Genomic DNA, 23,057 nt, shown 5'->3' with positions numbered 1-23,057 from the left:
GAAGAAAAATGACGAGTTCAATCGTAAGTCTGTTAGGTATCCTTAATTCTTGCACAGCACCCAGCCTAGCTGATGCGATGCTATTTCCAGATTTTTCTCTCTGGCCTCCATTGATTTAGTCGCCTTAATTTTGACCATCCTACCAGGGTAAAAACTTCAATATCTTTTGAACGGATTATGATAGAGACATGAGATTTGGACCATTTTTTTCCTACACAATTTCTACCCATTGGTCAAAATATGTGTTGTTTTATTGGACATCCTACATTGGGCCAGCACTTAGCTAGCTTACATTAGTGAGTGATGGAAAAACGCTAGCTAGCTAGCTTTACCACCACCCTGTGTTAGTACGTTTTACTAACTAAAATAATTATTGCGTAGAGTCTGATATGGGAAATTGAATTTGAATGGTTTGAATATGACTCTTAGTCAAACGTATTAAAGAAAGTTCAAACTGAAAACATGTCTCCTCCTCATATGCACCAGGTTGTGCCTTTTTTCCAGTCTGCCCTGTTTGCGCCCGGTATCCAAACATGCATGGCGAGATGCGTTCACCGGTCGAGTGTGTGTAGCAAGTTACCTAGTTTAAATTTCAACAGTACTGCCACAGCAGCATACCATTTGATTAAAAGTTGATAACACTTGATTTACATCATCATCAATATTCGGTCTGGTTGGCTGATAGCCTACCTGCAAACTCTTTTCATGCCACTTCGATACAGCTACTACCGGAAGTGATTTTCATAGCAGGTTAGGAGTGCATTTAACCCTTTCCCAACCTTAACCTAATTACCCTAACCTGCTACGTTCATTCTCCTAAACTCCTGCATAAGTTCTCCTAACCTGATACAAAAAGTCACTTCTGGTTGTAGCTGTTAAGAAGTGGCATGAAAAGAGTGTTTCTCTGCATGCAGCAGCACTTCATTTATTTCCTTGTATAATCATAGCCGCAGGAAGGTGCTAGAGTACAGTATCCCTGATACATTGAAATAAATGTACCAAAGTTATAGAGTTACTGCTGTCTGTTCAGAAAGAAATGTAATAACTTAGAATAGCCTACTACACCACGAGTTGGCCTATAATTTCGCCACAGAGGATCAATAGCTTCTTCTTTTTTTAAATAGCTTAGCAGTGGATTGTGTGTAGCCCAATAACAAGGCATAGACTACAGTCGGGAACACACGGCAAATCTGTCACAGAATAGCATGAAGACAAAACCGGCCTTTCAGAATATTGAACTTCCAAATAGGTATATTGAGCGAACGTTGTTTTATAAAGTAAAACAAGAGAGATAGGATTTTTATTCCAGAGAAACGGGAAAGTTTTTTAAGGACTATAATTTCCTCATTTTGAACCATATGGGTGTTTCCACACACCTAGGCCTAGGCTATTGATGGATTCAAGACAAGGTTGTTTTTATTGATCTCAGTTTGTTAATCAGCCTGTCATTTTGATAATTTAAAATAAAGGTGAAATAAAAATTGTGCAGTATTAAAAAGATTCAGCCAAAGTCTCTATTCAATGTAAAATGACATAGAATTGTATAAAATATGTTTACAGTATAAGGGGTATACTGTATTCCCACTACATTTTTACCAGACCCTAGGCTACAACAAAAAAATCCCCTTGTGTGTAACTTCTGTAAACCACTCTAACATTACTCTACTGCTTTATACCACTAAGCAAATGCGATGATTTGCATGTAATATTTTTTAATAAAGGTGGAAGTTTTTTTTTCACGCGTTCTGGTACCTCAGAGCTCCCCAGGTCACCCCCCAATCGCACTCACTTTTTGTTCCGGCACCTCCTGATTTACAAATTAAGCACTGAACAGAGGTATAGACCCTAGCTAACCACCATATACTAAAATATCCACACAAGCCACTAGCCAGCTAGCCATATATCATGAGTTAGAAGATTATGAATATTAGGCTATATTAAGATAAATCACATCATTAAAAAATTGATAGTTGATAGCCTACCCTCTTTTCCCAATGACAATCATGTCTTTAGGAGGCACTTTAAAGCTGCAATATGTACACTGATAAAAAATATAAACACAACATGTAAAGTGTTGGTCCCATGTTTTATGAGCTGAAATAAAAGATCACAGAAATGTTCCATACGCACAAAAAGCTTATTTCTCTCCAATATTGTGCACACATTTGTTTACATCCCTGTTAGTGAGCATTTCTCCTTTGCCAAGATAATCCTTCCACCTGACAGATGTGGCATATCAAGAAGCTGATTGTCACGTGTGCTCCCTCTCCGGCCTCTAGGTCACCAGGCTGCTCGTTATGACGCACACCTGTCACCATCATTACGCTCACCTGGACTCTATCACTTTCCTGATTACCTTCCCTATATATGTCACTCCCTTTGGTTCCTTCCCCATGTGTCATTGTTTCTGTTTCTGTGTCATGTCTGTTTGTGTTTTCTTGTTTTGTATTATGTTACGTTTATTTATTAAAACACTCACTCCCTGAACTTGATCCCGACTCTCAGAGCACATCGTTACACTGATTAAACAGCAAGATCATTGCACAGGTGCACCTTGTGCTGTGGACAATAAAAGGCCAATCTAAAATGTGCAGTTTTGTCACACAAAAAAATGCCAGAGATGTCTCAAGTTTTGAGGGAGCGTGCAATTGGCATGCTGCACTACTTCCGGTGCCGACAGAGATGGCCGCCTCACTTCGCGTTCCTAGGAAACTATGCAGTATTTTGGTTTTTTACGTGTTATTTCTTACATTGGTACCCCAGGTAATCTTAGGTTTTATTACATACAGTCGGGAGAAGCTATTGGATATAAGAGCAACGTCAACTCACCATCATTTCGACCAGGAATATGACTTTCCCGAAGCGGATCCTCTGTTTTTCCACCCAGGACAATGGATCGGATCCCAGCCGGCGAACCAAAACAACGACGCCGTAAAAGGGGCAGACGAAGCGGTCTTCTGGTCAGGCTCCGGAGACGGGCACATCGCTCACCGCTCCCAAGCATACTACTCGCCAATGTCCAGTCTCTTGACAACAAGGTAGATGAAATCCGAGCAAGGGTAGCATTCCAGAGAGACATAAGAGACTGTAACGTTCTTTGCTTCACGGAAACATGGCTCACTCGAGACACGCTATCGGAGTCGGTACAGCCAGCTGGTTTCTTCACGCATCGCGCCGACAGAAACAAGCATCTTTCTGGTAAGAAGAAGGGCACGTTTGATAGAGTTCTAGCCCCAGACCCATTGATCGCTCTGTTTGGTACAGTTGATGGGAATAACCAGGAAGGGAAAGCTGTCTCTCTGTGTACTCTATTAGCCAAAAGGCTCATATTGCAATTTTGGAAATTGGAGACTGTACCTACCTTTGAAATGTGGTTACGGGATTTAGGGAATGTAATACATATGGAAAAGATTCGATACAACACCTCCAATAGAAGTCCATTGTTTTACAAAATATGGCAGCCGATACTGGATAAATGGTCTAGCCCCGCTTCATAACTGGGCTGACGATCTGCTGCTACTCTGTGCTGTACTCCACTCAATATTTATTTTTGGCTGAACTACACTGCTTGTAATGACTATATGCTGTCTTCTTATACATGTACCACCTAATAGGATTTTGTTTTATTTTGTGTATGTGTGAGTTAACTTTTGTTTTGTCCTCTAAACTGGCCATCCCATTCAACAGTACAATGAATGTCATTGTTTGTATTGCTGTCTTTTTTACTTTATTTTTATTGGAAAATAATAAACATATTATAAAAAAAAAAAGAAGAAGGGCACGGGGGTATGCCTTATGATTAACGGGACGTGGTGTGATCATAACAACATACAGGAACTCAAGTCCTTCTGTTCACCTGACTTAGAATTCCTCACAATCAAATGTCGACCGCATTATCTAAGAGAATTCTCTTCGATTATAATCATAGTCGTGTATATTCCCCCCCACACATCGATGGCCCTGAACAAACTTCATTTGACTCTATGTAAACTGGAAACCACATATCCTGAGGCTGCATTCATTGTAGCTGGGGATTTTAACAAGGCTAATCTGAAAACAAGACTCCCTAAATTCTATCAGCATATCGATTTTGCAACCAGGGCTGGGGAAAACCCTGGATCATTGTTATTCTAACTTCCGCGACGCATATAAGGCCCTCCCCCGCACTCCTTTCGGAAAAGCTGACCACGACTCTATTTTGTTGCTCCCAGCCTATAGACAGAGACTAAAACAGGAAGGTCCCGCGCTTAGGTCTGTTCAACGCTGGTCCGACCAATCTGATTCCATGCTTCAAGATTGCTTCGATCACGTGGACTGGGATATGTTCCGCATTGCATCAAACAACAACATTGCCGAATACGCTGATTCGGTGAGCGAGTTTATTAGCAAGTGCATCGGCGATGTCGTACCCACAGCAACTATTAAAACATTCCCAAACCAGAAACCGTGGATTGATGGCAGCATTCGCGCAAAACTGAAAGCGCGAACGACTGCTTTTAATCAGGGCAAGGTGACCGGAAACATGCCCGAATACAAACAGTGTAGCTATTCCCTCCGCAAGGCAATCAAACAAGCTAAGCGTCAGTACAGATACAAAGTGGAGTCGCAATTCAAAGGCTCAGACACGAGAGGTATGTGGCAGGGTCTACAGTCAATCACGGACCAGCCCCGACACAGACCAGGATGTCTTGATCCCAGACAGACTAAACAACTTCTTTGCTCGCTTTGAGGACAATACAGTGCCACTGACACGGCCCGCTACCAAAACCTGTGGAGTCTCCTTCACTGCAGCACTGCACACTGCCCTAACCCATCTGGACAAGAGGAATACTCATGTGAGAATGCTGTTCATCGACTACAGCTCAGCATTTAATACCATAGTACCCTCCAAACTCGTCATCAAGCTCGAGACCCTGGGTCTCGACCCCGCCCTGTGCAACTGGGTACTGGACTTCCTGACGGGCCGCCCCCAGGTGGTGAGGGTAGGTAAAAACTTCTCCACCCCGCTGATCCTCAACACTGGGGCCCCAAAAGGGTGAGTTCTGAGCTCTCTCCTGTACTCCCTGTTCACCCACGACTGCGTGGCCATGTACGCCTCCAACTCAATCATCAAGTTTGCAGACGACACTACAGTGGTAGGCTTGATTACCAACAACGACGAGACGGCCTACAGGGAGGAGGTGAGGGCCCTCGGAGTGTGGTGTCAGGAAAATAACCTCACACTCAACGTCAACAAAGCAAAGCAGATGATCGTGGACTTCAGGAAACAGCAGAGGGAGCACCCCCCTATCCACATCGACGGGACAGTAGTGGAGAGGGTAGTAAGTTTTAAGTTCCTCGGCGTACACATCACGGACAAACTGAATTGGTCCACCCACACAGACAGCGTGGTGAAGAAGGCGCAGCAGCGCCTCTTCAACCTCAGGAGGCTGAAGAAATTTGGCTTGTCACCAAAAGCACTCACAAACTTTGACAGATGCACAATCGAGAGCATCCTGTCGGGCTGTATCATCGCCTGGTACGGCAACTGCTCCGCCCACAACCGTAAGGCTCTCCAGAGGGTAGTGAGGTCTGCACAACGTATCACCGGGGGCAAACTACCTGCTCCCCAGGACACCTACACCACCCGATGTCACAGGAAGGCCATAAAGATCATCAAGGACAACAACCAACCGAGCCACTGCCTGTTCACCCCGCTATCATCCAAATCAAATCAAATGTATTCATATAGCCCTTCTTACATCAGCTGATATCTCAAAGTGCTGTACAGAAACCCAGCCTAAAACCCCAAACAGCAAGCAATGCAGGTGTAGAAGCACGGTGGCTAGGAAAAACTCCCTAGAAAGGCCAAAACCTAGGAAGAAACCTAGAGAGGAACCAGGCTATGAGGGGTGGCCAGTCCTCTTCTAGCTGTGCCGGGTGGAGATTATAACAGAACATGGCCAAGATGTTCAAATGTTCATAAATGACCAGCATGGTCAAATAATAATAATCACAGTAGTTGTCGAGGGTGCAACAAGTCAGCACCTCAGGAGTAAATGTCAGTGGGCTTTTCATAGCCGATCATTAAGAGTATCTCTACCGCTCCTGCTGTCTCTAGAGAGTTGAAAACAGCAGGTCTGGGACAGGTAGCACGTCCGGTGAACTGTACCAGTCAGATGGCAGACAGCGTGTATTGGCGTTGTGTGGGCGAACGGTTTGCTGATGTCAATGTTGTGAACAGAGTGCCCCATGGTGGCAGTGGGGTTATGGTATGGGCAGGCATAAGCTACGGACAACGAACACGAATGTCGTGTCATTAATCTGCTGCCATCACCTCATTTTTAGCATGATAATGCACGGCCCCATTTCGCAAGGATTTGTACAAAATTCCTGGAAGGTGAAAATGGCCCTGTTCTTCCATGGCCTGCATACTCACCAGACTTGTCACCCATTGAGCATGTTTGGGATGCTCTGGATCGACTTGTACGACAAAGTGTTCCAGTTCCCGCCAATATCCAGCAACTTCGCTCAGCCATTGATGTGTCACGCTGCACAAGGCAAATGGTGGTCACACCAGATACTGACTGGTTTTCTGAAAAACCTGAAAGGTCTGTGCATGGCCCTGGTAGTCACTGTACACATGTGGAGTAACCTTCAGCAAGTGAATGTGTGGTTACACATTTCTTGTTCCAATTGTGTAATACCTGTTTCCGCAACAACCCTATTACCATGTAAATGGCATAGTAAAACTTATGTAACTATTATGTTGTTAACACAGTTATTACTGTGTTAGTTCCATAATAATAAGGGCAACTTAATATGAAGTGTTACCTAATTTCATAATCCCAAATTGAACCTCCACAGCACCACATGGGCTTCAAAGATACTACTGTTACTACTTTATTGTATCAATTATTATTATTATTTTATCTATGACATAATGATAATGAAGAACAATTGAAATTACTTTCATCACTTCATATGGTCAGGTCAGGTTTGGATAACGTATCAGCTTTTAATTGTGAGTGAGAGTCGTACTTATTTCTCATCTCCTCTAACCCTCTACCCACTAATGATGAGTTAGTGATGTTGTTATTGTTGCTGCTGTTGAGCATTGGTCTCGCCCCTTAACTGTAGCTGGCTTCCTTTGTTTGCTGTACCATGTGATTTTTCTCCTTCAGCTCTGGCAGACTGCACTCCCCTCCCCCATCATCTTCACTCTCCTTCCCTCTCATCTCATCTCTCTCTCACTCTTACTCTCCCGCTCCCTCTTGGATGGTTTGCTCTCGTTTTCCATCCCTCATCACTGCTCTGCTGCTTGTGTGTGTGTGTGTGTGTGTGTGTGTGTGTGTGTGTGTGTGTGTGTGTGTGTGTGTGTGTGTGTGTGTGTGTGTGTGTGTGTGTGTGTGTGTGTGTGCGTGCGTGCGTGCGTGCGTGCGTGCGTGCGTGCGTGCGTTAAACAGGGAATTAAAATCAAATCAAATGTTATTGATCACATACACGTGATTAGCAGATGTTATTGCGGGTGTAGCGAAATGCTTGTGCTTCTAGCTCAGTCAGTGCAGTAATATCTAACAAGTAGTATCTAACAAATTACACAACACATACCCAATACACACAAATCTATGTAGGAATGAATTAAGACTATATGCATATGGACGAGCGATGTCAGAGCGGAATGGACTAAGATACAGTAGAATAGTATAGAATACAGTACATATATATGAGATGAGTAATGCAAGATATGTAAACATTATTAAGTGAATGAGATACAGTAGAATAGTATAGAAACAGTATATACATATGAGAAGAGCAATGCCAGATATGTAACCATTATTAAAGTGACTAGTGTTCCATTCCATTCTTGACGCACAGATCCCTTTAGCGGGATCATTTTCACCAACAACCGTTGAATTGTAGAGCGCCAAATACTAAAAAAATTGCACAAAATATTTATAATCATGAAATCACAAGTGCAATATAGAAAAACACAGCTTAGCTTGTTGTTAATCCACCTGTCGTGTCAGATTTTGAAAATATGCTTTACAGCGAAAGCAATCCAAGCGTTTGTGTGGGTTTATCAATCACTAGACAAAACATTAAGAACACCTAGCAGCCATGTAGATTGGTCACGAAAGCCAGAAAAGCAATAAAATGAATCGCTTACCTTTGATGATCTTCAGATGTTTGCACTCACGAGACTCCCAGTTACACAATAAATGTTCCTTTTGTTCGATACAGATTATTTTTATATAAAAAAAACTAAATTTGTTTGGCGCGCTATGTTCAGTATTCCACAGCCTTAGGCAGGTCATCAAGGCTTGACGAATAGTATCCGTAAAGTTCGTAGAAACATGTCAAACGTTTCTAATAATCAATCCTCAGGTTGTTTTTAACATCAATAATCGATAATATTTCAACCAGACTGTAAACTATTCAATACTGGAGGGAAAGTCTAAAGACTGTTCACACCCTGAGGAAGCCACAGGAAAAGGAATCTGGTTGATATCCCTTTAAAATGGACGAAAGGCAGGCAATGGAATAGTGATTTTTCAAAATAAGAGTCACTTCCTGGTTGGATTTCCTGGTTGGATTCCTGAAAAATTAATTATGTTATACTCACAGACAATATTTTGACAGTTTTGGAAACTTTAGAGTGTTTTCTATCCTACTCTGTCAATTATATGCATATTCTAGCATCTGGACCTGAGAAATAGGCAGCTTACAATGGGAACGTTATTTTTCCAAACATAAAAATTCTGCCCCCTAGCTTCAAGAGGTTAAAGTGGCCACTGATTTCTAGTCTATGCCTATATGCAGCAGCCTTAAATGTGCTAGTGATGGCTGTTTAACAGTGTAATGGCCTTGAGATAGAAGCTGTTTTTCAGTCTCTCGGTCTCAGCTTTTATGCACCTGTACTGACCTCGCCAGGCAGTGGCTCGGGTGGTTGATGTCCTTGATGATCTTTTTGGCCTTCCTGTGACATCGGGTGCTCTAGGTTTCCTGGAGGGCGGGTAGTTTGCCCCCGGTGATGCGCTGGGCTGACCACACCACCCTCTGGAGAGCCTTGCGGTTGCGGGCAGTGCAGTTGCCATACCAGGCGTTGATATAGCCCGACAGAATGCATTCAATAATAAGAAACATTAAGACAAACCAATACAGCCTGAAGACTGAGGCTACTGAGGGCTAAATAAAGGTGAAGTAATCAAGGTCATGATGAAGTCCAGGTGTGGATTACGATGTGGAGCAGGTGCGTGCCCTGAGTCTGCACAACCCTGCCAGGACCTAGGATCAAGGGGAACACTCAAGTTTTTTAATACTATATCTCTTGACACATTGATGAAAATAGTCATGGTCTAAACCTTCAAGCTGCATACTGGACCCTATTCCAACTAAACAACTGAAAGAGCTGCTTCCTGTGCTTGGCCCTCCTATGTTGAACATAATAAACGGCTCCCTATCCACCGTATGTGTACCAATCTCACTAAAAGTGGCAGTAATAAAGCCTCTCTTGAAAAAGCCAAACCTTGACCCAGAAAATATAAAAAACGATCGGCCTATATCGAATCTCCCATTCCTCCCCAAAACATTTTTAAAAAGCTGTTGCACAGCAACTCACTGCCTTCCTGAAGACAGACAATGTATATGAAACTCTTCAGTCTGGTTTTAGATCCCATCATAGCACTGAGACTGCACTCGTGAGGGTGGTAAATTACCTTTTAAATGCGTCAGATCAAGGCTCGGCATCTGTCCTCGTGATCCTAGACCTTAGTGATACTTTTGATACCATCGATCACCACATTCTTTCGGAGAGATTAGAAACCCAAATTGGTCTACACGAACAAGTTCTGGCCTGGTTTAGATCTTATCTGTCGGAAAGATATCAGTTTATCTCTGTGGAAGGTTTTTCCTCTCAACTGTAAATTCCGGTGTTCCTCGAGGTTCCGTTTTAGGACCACTATTGTTTTCACTATATATCTTACCTCTTGGTGATGTCATTCGGAAACATAATGTTAACTTTCACTGCTATGCGGATGGTACACAGCTGTACATTTCGATGAAACATGGTGAAGCCCCAAAATTTCCCTCACTGGAAGCCTGTGTTTCAGACATAAGGAAGTGGATGGCGGAATATTTTTTACTTTTAAACTCGAACAAAACAGAGATGCTAGTTCTAGGTCCCAAGGAACAAAGAGATCTTCTGTTGGATCTGACAATTAATCTTGATGGTTGTACAGTTGTCTCAAATAAAACTGTGAAGGACCTCGGCGTAACTCTATAGACCCTGATCTCTCTTTTAACAAACATATCAAGGCTGTTTCAAGGACAGCTTTTTTCCATCTCCGTAACATTGCAAAAATCTGAAACTTTATGTCCAAGAATAATGCAGAAACATGAATCCATGCTTTTGTCACTTCTAGATTAGACTACTGCAATGCTCTACTTTCCGGCTACCTGGATAAAGCACTAAATAAACTTCAGTTAGTGCTAAACACGGCTGCTAGAATCTTGACTAGAACCAAAACATTTAATCATATTACTCCAGTGCTAGCCTCTCTACACTGGCTTCCTTTTAAGGCTAAGGCTGATTTCAAGGTTTTACTGCTAACCTACAAAGCATTACATGGGCTTGCTCCTACCTATCTTTCCGATTTGGTCCTGCCGTACATACCTACACGTACGCTACGGTCACAAGACGCAGGCCTCCTTATTCTCCCTAGAATTTCTAAGCAAACAGCTGGAGGCAAGGCTTTCTCCTATAGAGCTCCATTTTTATGGAATGGTCTGCCTATCCATGTGAGAGACGCAGACACGGTCTCGACCTTTAAGTCTATATTGAAGACTCATCTCTTCAGTAGATCCTATGGTTGAGTGTAGTCTGACCCAGGGGTGTGAAGGTGAATGGAAAGGCACTGGAGCGACGAACCGCCCTTGCTGTCTCTGCCTGGCCGGTTCCCCTCTCTCCACTGGGATTCTCTGCCTCTAATCCTACTACGGGGGTTGAGTCACTGATTTACTGGTGCTCTTCCATGCCGTCCCTAGGAGCGGTGCGTCACTTGAGTGGGTTGAGTCACTGACGTGATCTTCCTGTCCGGGTTGGCGCTCCCCTTGGGTTCGTGCCGTGGGGGAGATCTTTGTGGGCTATACTCGGCCTTGTCTCAGAGTAGTAAGTTGGTGGTTGACTATATCCCTCTAGTAGTGTGGGGGCTGTACTTTGGCAAAGTGGGTGGGGTTATATCCTGCTTGGTTGACCCTGTCCGGGGGTATCGTCGGACGGGGCCACAGTGTCTCCCGACCCCTCCTGTCTTAGCCTCCAGTATTTAGGCTGCAATAGTTTATGTGTCGGGGGACTAGGGTCAGTCTGTTATATCTGGGGTATTTCTCCGGTCTTATCTGGTGTCCTGTGTGAATTTAAGTATGCTCCCTCTAACTCTCTCTCTAATTCTCTCTTTCTCTCTTTCTTTCTCTCTCTCGGAGGACCTGAGCCCTAGGACCATGGCTCAGGATTACCTGGGCCTGATGATTCCTTGCTGTCCCCAATCCACCTGGCCGTGCTGCTGCTCCAGTTTCAACTGTTCTGCCTGCGGCTATGGAACCCTGACCTGTTCACCGGACGTGCTACCTGTCCCAGACCTGCTGTTTTCAACTCTCTAGAGACAGCAGGAGCGGTAGAGATACTCTTAATGATCGGCTATGAAAAGTCAACTGACATTTACTCTTGAGGTGCTGACCTGTTGCATCCTCTAAAATCACTGTGATTATTATTATTTGACCCTGCTGGTCATCTAAGAACGTTTGAACTAGAGGTCGACCTATTATGATTTTTCAATACCGATACCGATTATTGGAGGACCAAAAAAAGCCAATACCGATTAATCGATTTTTTAAAATGTATTTGTAATAATGACAATTACAACAATACTGAATGAACACTTATTTTAACTTAATATAATACATCAATAAAATCAATTTAACCTCAAATAAATAATGAAACATGTTCAATTTGGTTTAAATAATGCAAAAACAAAGTGTTGGAGAAGAAAGTAAAAGTGCAATATGTGCCATGTAAGAAAGCTAACGTTTAAGTTCCTTGCTCAGAACATGAGAACATATGAATGCTGGTGGTTCCTTTTAACATGAGTCTTCAATATTCCCAGGTAAGAAGTTTTAGGTTGTAGTTATTATAGGAATTATAGGACTATTTCTCTCTACCATTTGTATTTCATATACCTTTGACTATTGGATGTTCTTATAGGCACTATAGGATGCCAGAGTAACAGTATAGCTTCCATCCCTCTCCTCGCTCCTACCTGGGCTCGAACGAGGAACACATCGACAACAGCCACCCTCGAAGCAGCGTTACCCATGCAGAGCAAGGGGAACAACTACTCCAAGTCTCAGAGCGAGTGACATTTGAAACGCTATTAGCGCGCACCCCGCTAACCATTTCACATTGGTTACACCAGCCTAATCTCGGGAGTTGATAGGCTTGAAGTCATAAACAGCAGAGCTGCTGACAAAACGCACGAAAGTGCTGTTTGAATGAATGCTTACGAGCCTGCTGGTGCCTACCATCGCTCAGTCAGACTGCTCTATCAAATCATAGACTTAATTATAACATAATAACACACATAAATACGAGCCTTAGGTCATTAATTTGGTCGAATCCGGAAACTATCATCTCGAAAACAAAACGTTTATTCTTTTAGTGAAATACGGAACCGTTCCGTATTTCATCTAATGGGTGGCAACCATAAGTCTAAATATTCCTGTTACATTGCATAACCTTCAATGTTATGTCATAATTACGTAAAAATCTGGCAAATGAGTTCGCAACGAGCCAGGCGGCACAAACTGTTGCATATACCCCAAAAAACGCAAGAGAAGTGACAGAATTTCACCTGGTTAATATTGCCTGCTAACCTGGATTTCTTTTAGCTAAATATGCAGGTTTAAAAATATATACTTCTGTGTATTGATTTTAAGAAAGGCATTGATGTTTATGGTTAGGTACCTTTTTCGCGAATGCGCACCGCATCGATTATATGCAACGCAGGACACGCTAGATAAACTAGTAATAACATCAACCATGTGCAGTTAACTAGTGATTATGATTGATTGATTATTTTTTATAAGATAAGTTTAATGCTAGCTAGCAACTTACCTTGGCTTCTTACTGCATTTGCGTAACAGGCAGGCTCCTCGTGGAGTGCAATGAGAGGCAGGTGGTTAGAACGTTGGACTAGATAACCGTAAGGTTGCAAGATTGAATCCCCGAGCTGACAAGGTAAAAATCTGTCGTTCTGCCCCTGAACAAGGCAGTTAATCCACCGTTCCTAGGCCGTCATTGAAAATAAGAATGTGTTCTTAACTTCTCTAGGATATGTGGGACGCTAAAGTCCCACTTGGCCAAAAGCCAGTAAAAATGCAGAGCTCCAAATTCAAATATATTACTATAAAAATTACTATAAAAATCTAACTTTCATTAAATCACACATGAAAGACACCAAATTAAAGCTACACTTGTTGTGAATCCAGCCAACATGTCTGATTTCAAAAAGGATTTACGGCGAAAGCACACCAAACGATTATGTTAGGTCAGTACATAGCCACAGAAAAACACAGCCATTTTTCCAGCCAAAGAGAGGAGTAAAAAAAAGCAGAAATAGAGATAAAATTAATCACTAACCTTTGATGATCTTCATCAGATGACACTCATAGGACTTCATGTTACACAATACATGTATGTTTTGTTCTGTAAAGTTCATATTTATATCCAAAAATCTGAGTTTAGGCGGGACGCTACTGTCTCACTTGGCAAAAAGCCAGAGAAAATGCAGAGCGCCAAATTCAAATTAATTACTATAAAAATTACTATAAAAATCTAACTTTCATTAAATCACACATGAAAGACACCAAATTAAAGCTACACTGGTTGTGAATCCAGCCAACATGTCAGAATTCAAATAGGCTTTTCGGCGAAAGCAAACGATGCTATTATCTGAGTTAGCACCATTGTAAACAAAGAGAGATAAGCATATTTCAACCCTGCAGGCGCGACACAAAAAGCAGAAATAAAAATATAATTCATGCCTTACCTTTGATGAGCTTCTGTTGTTGGCACTCCAATATGTCCCATAAACATCACAAATGGTCCCTTTGTTCGATTAATTCCGTCGATATATATCCAAAATGTCAATTTATTTGGCACGTTTGATCCAGAAAAACACCGGTTCCAACTCGTGAAATATGACTACAAAATATCTCAAAAGTTACCTGTAAACTTTGCCAAAACATTTCAAACTACTTTTGTAATATAACTTTAGGTATTTTTTTACGTAAATAATCGATAAAATTGAAGACGGGATGATCTGTGTTCAATACAGGATTAAAACAATCTGTAGCATGCTTTCTGGTCATGCGCCTCTATCTAACAGTACTTCTTCATTACACAAAGGAAAAACCCTCAACTCATTTCTGAAGACTGTTGACATCCAGTGGAAGCGGTAGGAACTGCAAGAAGGTCAATTAGAAATCTGTATTCCCAATGAAAATCCATTGAAAAGAGAGTGACCTCCAAAAAGAAAATCTGAATGGTTTGTCCTCGGGGTTTCGCCTGCTAAATAAGTTCTGTTATACTCACAGACATGATTCAAACAGTTTTAGAAACTTCAGAGTGTTTTCTATCCAAATCTACTAACAATATGCATATCTTATCTTCTGATGATGAGTAGCTGGCAGTTGAATATGGGTATGCTTTTTATCCAAACGGGAAAATGCTGCCCTCTATCCTAGAGAAGTTAACTGACTTGCCTAGTTAAATAAAGGTGTAAAAAAAAAAATCGGTGCCAAATCGGTGTCCAAAAATACAGATTTCCGATTGTTATGAAAACTTGAAATCGGCCCTAATTAATCGGCCATTCCGATTAATCGGTCGACCTCTAGTTTGAACATCTTGGCTATGTACTAACCTCAACCCGACACAGCCAGAAGAGGGCTGGCCACCCCTCAGAGCCTGGTTCCTCTCTAGGTTTATTTCTGGGTTCCTTCCTTTCTAGGGAGTTTTTCCTAGCCACCGTGCTTCTACATCTGTATTGCTTGCTGTTTGGGGTTTTAGGCTGGGTTTCTGTATAGCACTTTGTGACATCGGTTGATGTAAAAAAGGCTGTATAAATAAATGTGATTGATTGAGTGTGCGTAATGATGGTTGCCAGGTGTGTGTAATGTGGGTTGTTGCTGGATATTAGCGGGAACTCGAACACGCTGTTGTACACATTGATCCAGAGCATCCAAACATGCTCAATCAGTGACATCTCTGGTGAGTATGCAGGCCATGGAAGAACCGGGCCTTTTTCAGCTTCCAGGAATGTTGTACAGATCTTTGAGACATGGGGCTGTGCATTATCATGCTGAAACATGAGGTGACGGCGGTTGATGTATTGCACAACAATGGGCCTCAGGATCTCGTCACAGTATCACTGTTTATTCAAATTGCCATTGATAAAATGCAGTTGTGTTCGTAGCTTATGCCTGCCTGCCCATACCATAACCTCACCGGGATTATGGGGAACATGGGGTACTCTGTTAACAATGTTAACATCAGCAAACCGGTCACCATCTGCCCAGTACCGTTAAAAACGGGATTCATCCGTAAAGAGCACACGTCTCCAGCGTGCCAGTGGCTATCGAAGGTGAACATTTGCCCCCTGAAGTCAGCCACGATGCCCCTGAAGTCAGCCACGAGGTCAAGACCCTGCTGAGGACGACAAGCACACAGATGAGCTTCCCTGAGATGGTTTCTGACAGTTTGTGCAGAAAATCTTCGGTTGTGAGAACCAATAGTTTCATCAGCTGTCCAGGTGGCTTGTCACAGACGATCCTGCAGTTGAAGAAGTCGGATGTGGAGGTCCTGGGTTGGCGTGGTTACACGTGGTCTGCTGTTGTGAGGCCGGTTGGACGTACTACCAAATTCCCTAAAATGACATTGAAGGCGGCTTATGGTAGAGAAATTAACATTAAATTATCTGGCAACAGCTCTGGTGGACATCCCTGTAGTCAGCATGCCAATTGCACACTCTCTCAACTTGAGGCATCTGTGGCATTGCGTTGTGTGACAGAACTGTTTAAAGTGGCCTTTAATTGGAGGAGGAGAAATGCTCACTAACAGGGTTGGAAACTAATTTGTGCACAACATTTTTGAGAAATAAGCTTTTTTTGTGCATATGGAACATTTCAGGAACTTTTATTTCAGCTCATGAAACATGGGACCAACACTTTCCATGTTGCGTTTGTATTTTTTTTCAGTGTGTATATTATTATGATATATATTTTTTGGGGGGACGAACAGCTGACTTAAGACGGGACGGCCGGGCATTCATGCGGTTGAGTCCATTTCTACGGTAACATTGACTTTTAACGTGATGAGACTTTGTTTCTCCTTGCTGACGGTTGCCTTCGTTGCGCCCCCCTCCCTGCAGCAGCAGCAGCACACATGCATATAACAAACAGAATGAATAGCACAGGCTTGGAACCTCTAACCCTGGCAATTTGACAGGTAAACTCATGGGTACACTTGCTGTAAAATAGGGGTAGGGTTGTAGAGAATCGAAGGACCATGAATGTAATAAAAAATCTTAGGTGCTGGCTTAAGGCCTGTAGCAACCACTACAAAATGTCCGGTCAGAACAAGGATGAAGCGGATGTCCAGGTTCGGGGGAGTCTAATGGAAGAAGATGTCCACATTCACACATCACACACACATCTGATCACTCATGGTTCAGATAACCGAGAATCATGTCCTTTGAGAACTGACATTAACTGTGGTTAATTAAACATCAGACATACAGGGATTTAGTCCACAGGAGGAAAAGTTCAACAGGAGGGAAAACTGTGGAAGTGCTCATCAGGATGGGGAAAGCACGTTTCTGACCACACAGCGTGCTGGGGTCATAGACCAACTGAAACTGAAGTCCCGGGAATTAAGGCTGCTGATAGGCTGAACGAGATGTGATGATAAGTATTTGGCGGGACTTTGATCAATAACACACTAACAAAAGTAATGGTCCTCTGAATAGGAGACTAAACTGCCCGACTAGAGCTAACCATAAAGGACGGCTAGAATCAGCTGACCGTTTTAACACTTGCAAAGGCTGCCTGGTATTGTGATGCAATAATTTCTATAGTAATGTAGAATGTTCATTCGAATGATGTTAACTGATGTGGATCATGCAATGGAATGTGTTTTTTGAAATGTCAGTTGAGTTGAATCAACAATCAACACAGCACATATTGGTGGGTACACTTCCTTCTTTCACTTCCTGCTTTGTTCCTTGCACTGGCCACCAGTCCACCTATTATGCCATCATTGACATGAATGGGGACACCTATTCTATTCATTCTATTTATATCGCAGCACATGCAGTCAGGAGCGTTGTAGAGGAGAAAATGTGTCTTTATTAAAAAAAAATGCTGTCGAACTGTTATTACGGTGACCCCGGTATTTTGTATTTATTATGGATCCCCATTAGCTGCTGCCAAAGCAGCAGCTACTCTTCCTGGGGTCCAGCAACATTAAGGCATTTTATACCATTTTAAAACATTACAATACATTCACAGATTTCACAACACACTGTGTGCCCTCAGGCCACGACTCCACCACTACCACATATCTACAGTACTAAATCCATGTGTATGTATAGTAAATATGTTATCATATGTCTGTGTGTGTATGCATGTGTCTGTGCCAATGTTTGTGTTGCTTCACAGTCCCCGCTGTTCCATAAGGTGTTTTCTTATCTGTTTTTTAAATCTAATTTTACTGCGTCAATTCCTTGATGTGGAATAGAGTTCCATGTAGTCATGCCTCTATGTACTACTGTGTGCCTCCCATAGTCTGTTCTGGACTTGGTGAATGTGAAGAGACTACTTGTGGCATGTCTTGTGGGGTATGCATGGGTGTCTGAGCTGTGTGCCAGTAGTTTAGACAGACAGCTCGGTGCATTCAACCTCTCATAAATAAAAGTAGTGAGGAATTCAATCTCTCCTCCACTTTCAGCCAGGAGAGATGGACATGCATATTATTAATATTAGCTCTCTGTGTACATCCAAGGACCAGCTGTTCTGAGCCAATTGCAATTTTCCTAAGTCCTTTTTTGTGGCCCCTGACCACACGACTGAACAGTAGTCAAGGTGCGACAAAACTAGGGCCTTTAGGACCTGCATTGTTGATAGTGTTGTTAAGAAGGCAGAGCATCACTTTATTATAGACAGACTTCTCCCCATCTTAGCTACTACTTCATCAATATGCTTTGACCATGACAGTTTACAATCTAGTGTTACTCCAAGCAGTTTAGTCATCTCAATTTGTTCAATTTCCACATTATTTATTACAAGATTTAGTTGAGGTTTAGGGTTTAGTGAGTGTTTTGTTCCAGTTTTAGAAATATTTAGGGCTAACTTACTCCTTGCCACCCACTCTAACTGCAGCTCTTTGTTGAGTGTTGCAGTCATTTCAGTTGCTGTAGTAGCTGACGTGTATAGTGTTGAGTCATCTGCATACATAGAAACTCTGGCTTTACTCAAAGTCAGTGGCATGTCGCTAGTAAAAACTTTAAAAAGCAAGGGGCCTAAACAGCTACCCTGGGGAATTCCTGATTCTAACTGGATTATATTTGATAGGCTTCCATTAAAGGACACCCTCTGTGTTCTGTTAGACAGGTAACTCTTTATCCACATTATAGCAGGGGGTGTAAAGCCATAACACATACGTTTTTCCAGCAGCAGACTATGATCGATAATATCAAAAGCTGCACTGAAGTCTAACAAGACAGCCCCACAATCATTTTATCAGCCAATCATCAGTCATTTGTGTAAGTGCCGTGCTTGTTGAATGTCCTTCCCTAGAAGCATGCTGAAATTCTGTTGTCAATTTATTTACTGTAAAATAGCATTGTATCTGGTCAATCTTTTTCCAGAAGTTTACTTAGGGTTGGTAACAGGCTGATTGGTCGGCAATTTGAGCCAGTAAAGGGGGCTTTACTATTCTTGGGTAGCGGAATGACTTCAGGCCTGAGGGCACACGCTCTCTAGTAGGCTTAAATTGAGGTGTCAATATCGTTTGCTATTAGCCTCAGTAATTTTCCATCTAGATTGTCAGACACTGGCGGCTTGTCATTGTTGATAGACAACAATAATTCTTTAACCTCTTCCACACTGACTTTATGGAATTCAAAAGTACAATTCTTGTCTTTCATAATTTGGTCGGATATACTTGGATGTGTAGTGTCAGTGTTTGTTGCTGGCATGTCATCCCTAGGTTTGCTTATCTTTCCAATGAAAAAGTCATTAAAGTAGTTTGCAATATCAGTGGGCTTTGTGATGAATGAGACATTTGATTCAATAAATAAAGGAGCCGAGTTGGCTTTTTTTCCCAAAATTTCATTTAAGGTGCCCCAAAGCTTTTTACTATCATTCTTTATATAATTTATCTTTGTTTCATAGTGTAGTTTCTTTTTCTTTAGTTTAGTCACATGATTTCTTAATTTGCAGTACGTTTGGCCATCAGTTGGGCTGCCAGACTTATTTGCCATACTTTTGTCTCATCCCTCTCAACCATACAATTTTTCAATTCCTCATCAATCCAAGGGGATTTAACAGTTTTTACAGTCATTCTCTTAATGGGTGCGTGCTTATTAGTAACTGGAATAAGTAGTTTCATAAGTGCGTCAAGTGCAGCGTCTGGTTGCTCCTCATTACACACCACAGACCAGCAAATATTCTTTACATCATTATCATATGAATCACTACAATACTTCTACACTATATTAGGCCCAGCCTTTGGAACTTTGGTTTTCCTAAATATGGCTATTATATTGTGAAGCTTATCAGACGTAGACTTACTCATGTTATTTACATTGGAGCTGATAGTGCAGGGTGAGCTGCATAAAGTGGTCTTCCTACCATTGCACACCGCCTCAGTGCTGACAGTGTAACTCTGGTTTATATGCTCATGATTACTGCTTACAATAGCTGTAGGATAAACAGATGTATTCGGTGCAATTAGGGGTACATAAATTTAATTACTTACATTGTGTTTGCCAATGCCCCTAAGATCATGTACATTTGATGCAGCATTATGACGACTCATTGTCACAATGGTAGGGATTAACTGAGATTAACTTGGATCATTTACCAGTCATTGTTTCAACGCAGCCTTGAAATGCATGGACAGATTCCAAGAGCCAAGATGATTTGGATGGACTCCGTCATTCTTGTAGAGTATCTTCTGTTTCCAGAAGTTGTCAAAGTTATCAATAAAAGTGACTCCAGCATCGCTACAGTAGTCTTTTAGCCAGATGTGTAATGCCAGCAGTCTGCTGAATCACATGATACTGGACCTGAAATGATTGGTCGTTTTTTGTAGTCTGAATGAAGCTGAGTAGAAATGTGGAGGAGAGAGGATCTGCTGTGAACGTAATTAGACGAGAGGAAGGCAAAGAGTCACAGCCTATTCTACTGGGTCAGGGATCAAACAGCCCAAAAACGACCACCATGTTGGAGAGAATAGTCTTTACTTTCTTTGTGTTGTTACTGGCCTTTTTCGAATACCTCAGAAATGCATAATTATTTCCTTGAGATAATCACAGATCAGTGGTTAACAACCTATTACTTTCACCAATCAAACCAATTCAGATCTATTATCACTGAAAAGGAGGGAGGAAGGAAGGAAGGAAGGATGGGCTATAGTGTTCCTGGGGAAGTAACCTAGCTGTTGACTTTGGGGAGCAGGAAATGTCAACTGGGGTGTAGCAACTCTGGATAAGGATTGTGAGGGAGTTAAATCCTAGTTCATGGCCTATAATTTGATCACATCAGTGGCTGTTTCTTGAGTTATTGTTTATTTTCTTCAGGGCTACTTATAATCAAATTGAGAAGGAATTGTAGTTATGTTTCAAAGACTGCAATGTCATTACCCTCAATCTAATGTACAAATCTACATTTGCATTAATTGTTGATAAGGGAATTCTTTCTGCAAAGAATGAGCAAATACTGCATACCGGTATGCCAACTCTTTCATTTTCAATACAAATAAAATGACAACCCTCTTGAGCAAATATTCAATAATGTTATTCATTAATCCGCTACTACACCTACTATCCCATATTTTCCTCTATTTTTCACACGATATTGCAGAAATACAGTATGAAGTGGCCTGTCTTACTACCTGCTCATATTCAGCCAACATTTTTAAATTGTTAAGCGAGTGAAGCATGTGGCTATTTTTATTTTTTACTGTGGAAACAATAAGCCCACTGAAGCCTGTCCAAATTACTTGCTGTCTGTTTTGCCTGGTATGGGGGATAAGGAACCCATTGTCTTGGTTTGTGGTGGCTTCATGCTACTGACATTGCCTGTGTGTTGAGCTTTAATGATGCTGTAGTAATTGTTGTATAATAGTACTGGTGAATTATTTAATTTGAGTCATTTCCCCTGAGCTTCAGTTGAAAGTGTTCTACATGCACATATACACAGGCACGCACGCATGCATCTCACACACACACACACACACACACACACACACACACACACACACACACACACACACACACACACACACACACACACACACACACACACACACACACACACACACACACACACACACACACACACACACACAGAGTATTCGGAGGCTTTGAGACTCCATTATCAGAGGGAGGTTGTAGTACATTTGCTCTGGACTGGCTGAATGAAACCCAAGATAAAAGCAAGGTTTTGTTCCTCAGTGCAATACATACCAATTCAAATGAAATCCTATTAAGTTTTTCATTGTTGATGATGTAATTGATCTTGTGTGTTACCAGACAATACCTTCAGTTTTATAATTTACAGTAAACAGATAGGATTGTGTATAAATCACTAATAAAGTGTCTTAAAAAAAGAAAAACACCCTCAAAATCTAGACACCCAGCACCTTTCTTCTCACTTGACCGGATATTTACCAAAGATTGATAGCTGTCAAGGGTGCAAAGGTCAAAAGGGGACCCCATTTAAATGAATGGAGCTGGATGCAAACAAAACAATTTGATAACAAACTAAATTCAGCGTATGTAAATGCAAATGAATTACAAATCATAGGGGTGCTAAGCCTAGTTAATGTTTAGCCTCGAAGGCTTGACTCCCTTGTGTTGTCTTCTATATATCAGCTACCTTGTAGTGTTATTATTGGTGCTGGATCCCCTACAGAAAGGACAGACAGCCTGTGAAACCCCCCTCCGTTAAAATAGTCATGACCAAAATGAGCTCAATTGAGGAGGGCCTTTTAAAGGGCCTTTTATACTGTGGCACGCAGTTAAAGGGGACCCTACTTCCGCATCTGCTCTCCCCAACCGCCATGAAAGAGATTAAAGAGGGAGACCCGAGAGGGCTGTCAGTTTAAGTGCAGTGATTTTGTGGAAGGTTACGCAGTCACCTGTCTCTCTTGTTCTTTCTCCTCCACAGACATGGCTGAAGAACTATGGCTACCTGCTCCCCCATGACATCCGAACGTCGGACCTGCGGTCAGAGAAAGCCATGCAATCGGCAGTCGCTGCCATGCAGCGATTCTATGGCATCCCAGTGACTGGAATCCTGGATCAGACCACCATAGAGTGAGTGTCGTTGTCACTTTCTCATTGGCTTTAAAGGGGTAATTTACATAAAAATCAGATCCTCCTATACAAACGAGACGTGATGTTTTTGTTTGCATTGACTATTATGCATTGTCCTACTACACTTTTTGAAATACTTACTGACTTGCCATGCTGTCTGTATTTTGGACCTATTCAGTACAGGACCATGGCGATAAACCAATTTCACGGTTTGGATCAATAAAGTGGGGCGGCAGGTAGCCTAGTGGTTAGAGCGTTGGGCCAGAAACCGAAAGGTTGCTGGATTGAATCCCCGAGCTGACAAGGTAAAGATCTGTTGTTCTGAACAAGGCAGTTGTTCCCCGGTAGGCCGTCATTGTAAATAAGAATTTGTTCTTAACTGACTTGCCTAGTTAAATAAAGGTTAATAATACAAGTGTGTAATGA

At 42.0% G+C, this 23,057-nt stretch overlaps 1 protein-coding gene across 2 annotated transcripts in view; it reads left to right on the top strand.

Annotated features, from left to right (window-relative positions):
* The window catches only part of mmp24 (matrix metallopeptidase 24), a 69,662-nt gene that overhangs the window by 5,545 nt on the left and 41,060 nt on the right, over window positions 1-23,057 (top strand). For both annotated transcript variants that reach the window (XM_071387260.1, XM_071387253.1), the window contains exon 2: window positions 22,483-22,631. In XM_071387260.1, coding sequence (XP_071243361.1) covers window positions 22,483-22,631 — 149 coding nt within the window. The remainder of the gene's footprint in view (window positions 1-22,482; window positions 22,632-23,057) is intronic.

This window comes from Salvelinus alpinus, chromosome 2 (genome assembly GCF_045679555.1).
Source record: "Salvelinus alpinus chromosome 2, SLU_Salpinus.1, whole genome shotgun sequence".
NCBI classification, from domain to species: domain Eukaryota; kingdom Metazoa; phylum Chordata; class Actinopteri; order Salmoniformes; family Salmonidae; genus Salvelinus; species Salvelinus alpinus.
The sequence above is the reverse complement of the archived record's forward strand: the minus strand, read 5'-3'. Positions and strand labels throughout refer to the sequence as shown.